Source organism: Melanotaenia boesemani, chromosome 4 (assembly GCF_017639745.1).
Source record: "Melanotaenia boesemani isolate fMelBoe1 chromosome 4, fMelBoe1.pri, whole genome shotgun sequence".
Lineage (NCBI taxonomy): Eukaryota > Metazoa > Chordata > Actinopteri > Atheriniformes > Melanotaeniidae > Melanotaenia > Melanotaenia boesemani.
This window is the reverse complement of record NC_055685.1, coordinates 40,402,746-40,413,775: the sequence shown is the minus strand read 5'-3', so window position 1 is coordinate 40,413,775 and position 11,030 is coordinate 40,402,746. Positions and strand designations below refer to the sequence as shown.

At 46.8% G+C, this 11,030-nt stretch overlaps 1 protein-coding gene across 1 annotated transcript; it reads right to left on the bottom strand.

Annotated features, from left to right (window-relative positions):
• Nucleotides 1-2,113: 2,113 nt before the first annotated feature.
• Nucleotides 2,114-8,282, bottom strand: tmem178 (transmembrane protein 178). The gene is made up of 4 exons (XM_041984030.1): nucleotides 7,648-8,282; nucleotides 4,329-4,442; nucleotides 3,648-3,785; nucleotides 2,114-3,185 (listed from the first exon to the last, which is right to left on the bottom strand). Exons 1-4 carry the CDS (start codon nucleotides 8,171-8,173, stop codon nucleotides 2,944-2,946), a joined length of 1,020 nt encoding a protein of 339 aa, XP_041839964.1. The 5' UTR covers nucleotides 8,174-8,282; the 3' UTR covers nucleotides 2,114-2,943.
• Nucleotides 8,283-11,030: the final 2,748 nt, after the last annotated feature.

Sequence of the window (11,030 nt, the reverse complement as noted above, 5' to 3'; positions counted from 1 at the left end):
GTTTGATAAATGAGGCTCCTGGACTGAAGCCTCATCAGATGGCTTCAGGACGATATTACAGGGAAAGGACAGCTTTAAGGGGCGGAGACTACAGGACAAACTTGGACAACAATGTTTCAGAGGACATGGGAAGAGCCTGAGAGGAAGATGATGGCTGATTATCAGTCTGCTAGAAGAAGAAATGCAGGAATGAGGAGACAGAAGCAGACAGGAGAAGAAACCCAGTTCTGATGTTCCCATCAGGATAAACCAGACAGAAAATCCAAGTTGACTGTACAGACCACACCCCTTTTATTCCATTTGACTGTACAGACCACACCCCTTTTATTCCATTTGCACAAGGTTAGAACTGTTGTTTAAAAGGACAACTTTATTTCTTCTAGCTGATGAAATGAAGTAATTCAGTAATATTTACAAGACAGTTCTTATTCCAGATGAAACAGGTTAATAAGTAATTTTTTAGAATTAATTTTAAAATGGTAATTAACCATTTTCACATTAATTCATAAAGTTCAAGCTCCACCTCTGCTTTAGTTTAACCCCCCGAAATGCAGTGTGATGGTAGATCATCCATCCATCCATCCATCTATCCATCCATCCATCCATATATCCATCCATCCATCCATCCATCTATATATCCATCCATCCATCTATATATCCATCCATCCATCCATCCATCTATATATCCATCCATCCATCCATCATCCATATATCCATCCATCCATCCATCCATCCATCTATATATCCATCCATCCATCCATCCATATATCCATCCATCCATCCATCCATATATCCATCCATTCATATATCCATTCATCCATCCATCTATCCATCCATCTATCCATCCATATATCCATCCATCCATATATCCATCCATCCATCCATCCATCTATATATCCATCCATCCATCCATCTATATATCCATCCATCCATCCATCTATATATCCATCCATCCATATATCCATCCATCATCCATCCATCCATCCATCCATCTATATATCCATCCATCCATCATCCATTCATCCATCTATATATTCACCCATCCATCCATCCATCATCCATCCATCTATATATCCATCCATCATCCATCCATCCATCCATTCATCTACATATCTGTCTATCTATATCTAACTCAAACTTAAACCAAACCGTATCCCCTCGACACCTCGGCTGCACCTAGAAATTCTGTCCATAAAAGTTATGAACAGAATCGGTGACAACAGGCAGCCTTGGAGAAGTCCAGTCCTCACTACAAATGAATCCAACTTACTGCCGGCAATGCGGACCAAGCTCTGGCACCAGTCCTACAGGAACCAGATACCTCATACATGGGGGTCCGATACTCCCGGAGTAGCCCCACAGAAGTCCCCCATGCCTTCTCCAAGTCCACAAAGCACATGTAGACTGGTTGAGCAAACTCCCATGCCCCTCCAAACCCTGAAGAGGGTGTAGAGCTGGTCCACTGTTCCACGACCGGAACGAAAACCACACTGCTCCTCCTCAATCCGAGGTTCGACTATCTGACATAACTGTAATCCCCCTGTAGAAGGAACACACCCTCAGGTTCCCCTTTTTGAAGAAGTTGACCGGCATCCTCCCCCACCATCTGAGCCAGCTCACCACCAGGTGGTGATCAGTTGACAGCTCCGCCCCTCTCTTCACCCGAGTGTCCAGAACATGCGGCCGCAAGTCCGATGACACGACTACAAAGTGGATCATCGAACTGCAGCTTAGAGTGTCCTGGTGCCAAGTGCACATGTGGACACTGGACAGTCCATGACGAGCACAGAAGTCCAACAACAAAGCACCACTCTAATTTAGATTAGGGGGGCCGTTCCTCCCAATCACGCCCCTCCAGGTCTCACTGCCATTGCCCCTGTGAGCATTGAAGTCCCCCAGCAGAACGAGGGAGTCCCCGGAAGGGGTGTCTCCAACACCCCCTCCAAGAACCCCAAAGATGGTGGGTCCTCTGAACTGCTGTTTGGTGCATAAGCACAAACAACCCCACCCCCCCCCCCACCCCCCCACCCGGGGGTGGAAGAAGGTTGGTTCTGTTGGTTCCTGTAAGCTCCTGTTTTGTTTCTGTTGGTTGCTGTGGGTTCCAGCAGGGTCCTGTTGGTTTTTAGTGGTTCTGTTGTAAAACCTGGTAGCATGGTTCTGTCTCAGCTCACATCAGAAGGCTTTTAACAGCAGTTCAGTTCTTCTCTGACTGGGTCAGAACTTTTCACATGTTTCTATACAAGCTGTGATCTGAACCTGCAGAACTCAGAGTCCAGTTCCTAACTGGCCGATCCTTCTGACTCTGACAGACTCTAACTCAAATTTAAATTAAGTTTCTCCAACGAACTAAATGGAACATCAAAGTTAATTTAGATTTGGACGTGTGATCGTCTAACAGTAACCAGGTTCTACTCCTTCAAACACCTGAGAAACACCTGAGTCTGAAGGTCCAGATCAAAAGTTTCCTGAAAAACGTGACTTAAACTGACTTTAACAAACAGAGAGTCTGCAGGTTGAGATCATCGGCTGATACGATGTCTGGTCCGTTTGCTGCTCTCACGGGTTCAGGTGTTCAGGTTGGACTCTGGAACGGGAGGTTCTGTTGTCAGGACAGCACAGATGAAGAGACTAAGAAGCCTCGTATGTAAGGAGACTTCGGCAGCTAACCTGACCTCAGTTACAAAATAAACTGAAGATGGATAAACGACTACATGTTGATTATTAAAGATTCAGTTTCCTGGCCACAGATGTCATCTGTAGCCACGCCCAGCTGTGATGTCACACCGTTGGTGGTTAAACCAGAGGAGGTCATTGGAAACGTCCAGCAGACAGCTCTGATCTGATCGGAGACTTCACCTCACGTCCAGCATCCAGCTCTTAGTGTCCAGAACCCAGTCTAAATAAACAAGGTCCAGACCAGGTTCCTGTCATTCTGCCGGCCGCTCAGACGGACGACTCGCGAGTGGTTTTGGACCTCAGCGCTCCAGCCCTGCTCAGGAAAGGAAAGGTGGTTCCAAGGCAGCCAGAGGCCACAGTGAGACCCAGACTGGCCCAGGCACAGCAGATGGACCAGCCGTACCCGTGATCCACATCCGATGGGAGCCCGTAGATGAAAGGGGGGTTCCTGGAGAGGTCATAGGTCACACTGGCTGCATACGTACACAAGGAGATGGTGCAGAAGATTCCTGAGGAGAGACCAGAAACCAGATAAGAGACCTGAAAGTGGGTCAGAGACTAGAATCTGTTTTCAGGATGCAGATCCAGTTTCCTCCAGCAAGTAATTCACTGTGATCGGGGCAGAAATGTTTCAGCAATGTTCAGATGTTAGTTTGATGTCCTGCATAGAAGAACAAACTTAAACCTGGTTCCTCATCAGGTCACATCTGTGGCAGGAATGTGGGCCATTCAAGTCCACATCTTTCTCTACTTCAACATTTAATGTCTGAACATCCACTTTAGGAACCCTTTTCATATGAGTTTGAGCTGCTAAGAGCAGAGAAGAAGAAGAACCGCTTCAGTACCAGAGAAAAACCTGTCAGGTGCTACAATAAACACCTGATACTTGCAGCTGATGATCATTAATGCTATTGTGTGTGTTGTCATTCAGTTTGTGACCAGCAGGTGGAGGCAGAGTCCAGGTGCATTACCTGCCATGAGGAAGAGCAGCCCTGAGACGTGCTGCGTCAGACTCTCCTCCCAGAAAAATCCCACCGACACCACAATGCTCCCGCACAGCAGGACGGCCGCCGCCATGCCAAGGAAACCAGCCGTGATTCGCCGCAGGTCTGAGGACACGCCCACACATCAGGTGTTCACATAAAATACACACACATACAGGTGTAAACACACTGGTACACCTGTCCAGGTGTGTCTGAGGTCTTTCCTTTGAGATGACATTGTTGCAAAGTGGCGCTATACAAATAAAGCTGAATTAAATTGAAGTCAGGTCCTACACCTGCCCAGGTGTGTGTCAAGTTGTACACCTGTTCAGGTTGTTTATGTAAGGATCAGAAAGAAATTGACTATTTTTTCGTCTCTGTGTGATAAATAGAGAAACGGAGCGTTGCTATGGTAACTGCCTCCTACTTGCCCCCCCCACCCACTGTGACATAAGTCTGCCATGACATTTCCATAGCAACCACTAACAGAAGAGGTGTGAAAGTATAAGCAATCCAAAAAGCAGTGTGATCTACTGGAGAAAAATCAATATTCTGTAATAAGTCAGATGTGATGTGGATGGCCAACCGGAGGCCGAGGTTCAGAGTGATGTCACAAAGATTACACGTTCATGGAAGCTGCAGGTGTGTGTGTGACCAGTGCACACTCACGCAGCAGGTGCCACTCGTCCTGTTGGATGGTTCTGGTCAGGTTCAGAGGAATGTTCCTCAACCTGATTGGCTGAGAGAAGTGATACTTCACAGCGGTGCAGCGATCTGCGATACCTGCAGAGACACACATTTCATTTGCATGAACACACACACACACACATACTGCTGTGATGGAACTGATATCAGCAGAAGTCCTGATAACGACCAGAACCACTTCTAACCAGACCTGATGAGGACTGACCGGGACCAGGATAAACCAGAACCACTTCTAACCAGACCTGATAAGGACTGACCGGGACCAGGATAAACCAGAACCACTTCTAACCAGACCTGATGAGGACTGACCGGGACCAGGATAAACCAGAACCAGTACTAACCAGACCTGATGAGGACTGACCGGGACCAGGATAAACCAGAACCACTTCTAACCAGACCTGATGAGGACTGACCGGGATCAGGATAAACCAGAACAAACCAGTACTGACCAGACCTGATGAGGCCTTCCGGGATCAGGATAAACCAGAACAAACCAGTACTGACCAGTCCTAATGAGGACTGACTGGGACCAGGATAAACCAGAATCAATACTAACCAGACCTGATGAGGACTGATCGGGACCAGGATAAACCAGAACCACTTCTAACAAGACCTGATGAGGACTGACCGGGACCAGGATAAACCAGAACCACTTCTAACCAGACCTGATGAGGACTGACCGGGACCAGGATAAACCAGAACCACTTCTAACCAGACCTGATGAGGACTGACCGGGACCAGGATAAACCAGAACCACTTCTAACCAGACCTGATAAGGACTAACCGGGACCAGGATAAACCAGAACCACTTCTAACCAGACCTGATGAGGACTGACCGGGATCAGGATAAACCAGAACAAACCAGTACTAACCAGACCTGATGAGGACTGACCGGGACCAGGATTAACCAGAACCACTTCTAACCAGACCTGACGAGGAATGACCGGGACCAGGATAAACCAGAACCAATTCTAACCAGACCTGATAAGGACTGACCGGGACCAGGATAAACAAGACCCACTTCTAACCAGACCTGATGAGGACTGACCGGGACCAGGATAAACCAGAACCAGTACTAACCAGACCTGATGAGGACTGACCGGGACCAGGATAAACCAGAACCACTTCTAACCAGACCTGATGAGGACTGACCGGGATCAGGATAAACCAGAACAAACCAGTACTGACCAGTCCTAATGAGGATTGACTGGGACCAGGATAAACCAGAATCAATACTAACCAGGAAAGTAGAGTAGAACTCCAGTCCTCAGATCTTTACACTGGCTTCCTGCAGTTTACAAAGACCTGTTTTTAATTAATTTGTTTTATATCTTTTAAAGTCTGTTTTTGATGCGCCTCTTTGCTTCCTGCAGCCGCTGTGATGCTTTAATGTTTTATGTAAATCACTTTGAATCGTCTTGAACATGAACTGAGACGTAGAAATAAATCTGTCTTGTCTGTCATGTAGAACTAAGCCGGTTTATCTGTTCACACATCGCATGGATAAGACGACTTAAAGTGCTTCACAAAAAACATTAAATATTCTACATTTTCTTCATACGGGCATCAGAGGTTCAACAACATTGTTTTCAAAGTGTATCCCCTCAAATTCAGCCCTGGTCCTTCATCCCAGCCGCTCCAGACGTGGCTCCACGGAGAACGGGCTGTTTTTGAGTCTGAACCTTTAAATGTTCCTGAGTGGTGCCTGGCCACGCCCCTCTCTGGCACCTGCTCTGTGATTTTAGAGGGCAGGCTCAGCTAGCCAGGGGGCGGGTCAATGGCAGCTTCCACTACCGGGGGGAGTGGTTATTTCCCTTCATGATGTCACAAAGGGAACGAGCTCAGACTCACCTGTTTGAGCACGCGTTCGCTAAAAGTGGAGGAAGCAGGTGAAAGGAGACAGAGTTTTCTCATTTTTGGGCCTCATTCAGGCTATGAGGACACATATGACTTAAAAACGTTTAGAAAGTGGGTTTTGCATCATATGGGAGACAAGAAAGGAAACATAAACAGGAGCGTTACAGAGAAACTAACTCAAATAAAACAGATCTGTCTACCAGTCTGGTGTTAACCACCTCCCCATCTGGGCCAACTACCGATCTACCTGGAACCCTCGTCTAGTTGAAACATGTGTGGCCCTGGTTCTGGAACTAGATGAAACAGAAACCTGGGATTCCTTGTGAGGTTTGTAGCAGAAGCTAAAGGAGCGAGTCGGGAAGAGTAGCTCTGATCTCTGACCTGCTAAAACCAAACATGAGAAATATTTACCATCGCACACGTTGCTCTAAGAATCGGATGAACACACCAACAAACTTTTACTGTTTTCATTGATGCGTTTTTCTCTCAAATTCTTCATTTTTGTTTGATATTCAGACTTATTCTGGATCCTTTTGACACAAATGTGAACCTGTACCTTCCTTATTGAAAGCTGGTGCATTGTGGGATTTGGACTTGTGTGTTTGCAGATTTCAGATTCGATGTGGATCGAAGTGGATCGATCTGGATCGATCTGGATCGAAGTGGATCGAAGTGGATCGATGTGGATCGAAGTGGATCGATCTGGATCGAAGTGGATCGATGTGGATGGAAATGGATCGATGTGGATCGAAGTGGATCGATGTGGATGGAAATGGATCGATGTGGATCGATGTGGATCGAAGTGGATCGAAGTGGATCGATCTGGATGTGGATCGATGTGGATGGAAATGGATCAATGTGGATCGATGTGGATCGAAGTGGATCGATGTGGATCGAAGTGGATCGATGTGGATCGATCTGGATCGAAGTGATCCAGTTGCTGTGGAAACCGGCCCTGCAGATTCTGGATGTTTCTGTGGCGAAACACATTTCGGTCAGTGGACACGAACAGCTGGAGATCCGTGTGGCGTAGACCAGGTCCGCCGGAAGCTTCGGCTCTTCTTTAACCTGCTGCTTCCAGCTGAGACGATGATGTCATTTGTAAACATCCTCTACTGTTTCCTGTTTCCACCAACAGATCCCTGAGAGAGGATCCATAACATCAGCTGGCTGATTGATCAGCTGATGTCCCAGTTCGAACAGGTCCAGCTCTGACGTCACGTGTGGGCGACCTGCAATCAAGTCAATAACCACCATAGTTGTGTTGCTGCGCGCGTGCGTGCGTGCTGAATGCCTTAAGTATGCCTTATAAATACTTGCACGCGCCTGCGGACCCTCGCTGCAGGTACTGATCATTAGTCAGCTGGGATCAATAAATGGCTGAACGTTTGGTGAGTGTGATGCACGTGTACGTGCGCGTGTTAACCTCGGTCGATGAGCTTGTCGATGTCCGGGTCCAGGCCCTTGAAGTAGCACTTCCTCCAGAGGCCAGAGTGGGTGGAGAACAGCGGCCTGCCGCACTCCGTCTCCAGGATGCCCATCCCCAGGATGGCCCGCCAGTTCTCCAGCAGCTCCTCCTCCCTGCTGCCCACATGCACGGGCTTCATCAGCGCCACGTTCCGCTGCCGCGCGCCGCCGCTGCCGGTGTCCACCAACGGCAGGTGGTAGATAGGCATCTCCCGGTTCTTCTGGTCGTTAGAGTCGGATCCGTGACGGTCGCAGTTCTCCTTGTGTCTGCGCGTGTCGGTCTCGTACCAGTGGTCGGTGGAGATGGCGGTGACCAGCAGCAGCAGCGATAGCAGGCTGAGCGCGAGGCTCACCGCGGACACCTTCACCGTGGCCGGTCGGGCTCTCTCCATGACCGGTCCGTGAGCCGAACCGTTCCCGGTTCTGGAGCAGGACCCGGTTCTGCCGTTGGTACCGTTTCCGTCGCAGTCCCCGTTACTGGGCATCTTCTGCTGCCATCCTCGCGCTCGTCAGCTGTTCCTGGTTTGCCCTCGAGAGCGCGTTGTCATGCCGACTGACGGAGAGTCACCACTGCGTCAAGGTGACAGCGGAAACCGCAGCAGCGGCGGAAGCACGAAGAGCCGGCCTTCAAAATAAAAGAGCGTTTCTAATTTTTATTTCAATCGTAGAAAATTACACAACAAAAACAAAAGCATCCTAAACATACGTCAGTATCCACCTCAACATAACTAACTCAAGATAATAATCAGAAAATCAGAAAAATTAAGACAAAGTCAATACAAGGGTATTATGAAATCAGAATTAACCAAACACGGAATATAACTTAACCTTGTGTTTAGTTTTTCAAAGCTCAAAAGTTTAGAATATAAATTAAAATCATACATTCAGTGACTAAATTTGCCTTTAGATTTGAAATAAAGAATTTTCCAGTTGAATTCAAATTGTGCCTTAAATGTTGATCTTGTTATTTTCTGATCTGAATGTCAGATAGTAGAGAGAAGATTTAATTTTCTGAAAATTTAATAAAAATCCCTCCATAACTTTTGAGTTATGATGCTAACAGACAGATGCTTCTACAAACACGGCCTCCGTCTTGGTAAATGTCACAAAAACACCATCAAGTTAAAAGCTGTCTGATTAAAACACATTTTCAAAGGACTCTGAAAAGAAGACCCAGATACAGCTTATCTGATTTCCTCGGCCAGGTTGTTTTGGGGCTGAGACTGAAAAAGGTCACAGCAATCAGAAGAGATGACAAACCTCTGACCGAGGATCACAAGCTGATAAAAGTAATCCGTAAAATCTTAAAATTTATACTAAAATATACCAGCTGTCCGTCGTTGCTTTAGTTTGTCTACAGAGACACGTGTCAAACTATCTGGTGTCCATTCCAGAATAACAGAAAGCATCAGTTGTGTCTTGGCGCTTCGTTCAGCCACGTCTGAAAATCTTTATTCTTTCCTTCCAAACTCCTGAGGAGGTTGCCATGGAAACAGCTGTGTTTAATGAATGAATGAATGAATGAAATGAATGAATGAATGAAAACTGAAGTAATAATGACAGAAACACAGTGAATCGGCTTAATACACCCCATTGCTGCTGGACCAACATGACAGAAACATCACTTTTATTTTGGAATGTACCGGAAGTACACTGCTGAGAAACTAAAGGTAACATCACAGTTAGCATCAGTCTGTCCTCTTAGGAAGTAAAACCGACTGTGGATCAGTATCACAGTATCACTCTTGGGTAAATGAGGCAATTAGCAGGACATCCCCTATAAAGGAATAGCCCTGCTCAGACTGTCAGAAACAGACTCCATGAGGTGGTACGAGGACCCAGACCCACAAGTGGAGCCTGTGCTCACAGTCCAGCAACATGCAGCCTGATTGGCCTTCACCAGAGACCACAGGGACTGGCAGATTGGGTTCCTGTGGTCTTCATGGATGAAGCAGGTTCACATAGAGCCCGTGTGACAGACATGAGCCTGGAGACTTTGTGGAGAACGTTCTGCTGCCTGCAGCATCCTCCAGCAGGACCAGTTTGGCAGTGGGTCAGTGAAGGTCTGGGGAGACAGATCCTTGGAGGGCCACCCAGACCTCCATGGGCTACACAGACTGCCGCCAGGTACCGAGATGTCAGACCAGATGATGCTGTAGAGGGACCAGGGGCCTCATTTATAAAGCTGGCGTACTTACAAAATCCGGTGTACCCCAGTTCTAGTCAGCTTTTGGGATTTATGAAAACCAGACTTGGTGGGAGAACGTCCCTCCCTCCTCAGTTACTCTGACCTGCTGTAACCACAAAGTCTGGAGAAATGCCAACGGGTCAGAATAAAACCAGAGATGATGTGAGACATTTACTAAAAATCCCATTTTACCTTTCACACCACATTAGATGTTATTTGCAAAAATGAAAAAAGAGGCAAGTTTGATATTAATACTCTTGGGAGTTCACACACTCAATAAAATCAAAACAGGATGAGCAGAGAAGCAGATGTTTGCTCAGCCAGTAAAACATGTTCTGTCATTGTGGAACAAAACTTCCATTCAGGCTGAACAAGTCTGCTGCTGCAGGTTCCAAACACATGGTCGCCATGGAAACATGCTCATGTTGTGTTTTATTTTAAGCTTTGTGATTTTTACTTTGAAAGGTGCTATAAAAATAAACATTTACTATCAGTCAGGATACAATCAGGTGTTTCCACCTGCAGCTGTTCAGATCATCGATGGCTGGATATAAAACGGTTCCCCAGAGCGTAAAGACGTCCAACGGCTGATCTGGCTCTGCTGGACCATATGGAGCCAGACTCTGGAGGGACCGGGTTTTCAGAGACCGGCAAGACTTCCTACATGGCTCGGGAACCAGTTACGACTGCTGTGTGCTGCACTCTTGGACCTCTGCGATGGTTTCAGACCTCTGATGGCCAGTAGGAACAAAGGAAGCCCGTACAGGCAGGCCAGGAGCACTCTGTCAGTTTTCAGCTAACGACCCAACAACAGTGTGGAGAGGCCTGCAGGAGGCCACCAGACCCAGGAGACACCCTTCAGCAGTGGGCTGAAGCCAACAAGGGTAATTTCAGACAGGAGGAAAAAACATGAGGAGGTTTATTTGTAACCTGCAAAAAAACCAAAATAAAGAACAGTTAAAGCACCAGGGACTTTAAGCCAACAAAATTTAACTTCCATTATATCTGCTAAAATCCTCTGAGATAATGAACGAATGAACGAATGAATTAATTAATGAATTAATGAATGAATGAATTAATGAATTAATGAATTAATGATATTTGAACATGCTTAAAAAAATGTAACAGCAAAAATGCACATCGGTCACAACAAA

Excerpts from the sequence above, each read along its gene's own strand:
- tmem178 (XM_041984030.1), bottom strand. The coding sequence starts at position 8,173 with ATGCCCAGTAACGGGGACTGCGACGGAAACGGTACCAACGGCAGAACC. Across the intron at positions 4,443-7,647 it reads CGACAAGCTCATCGACCGAG|GTATCGCAGATCGCTGCACC; the intron begins GTTAACACGCGC and ends GTGTCTCTGCAG. Across the intron at positions 3,186-3,647 it reads GCTGCTCTTCCTCATGGCAG|GAATCTTCTGCACCATCTCC; the intron begins GTAATGCACCTG and ends GTCTCTCCTCAG.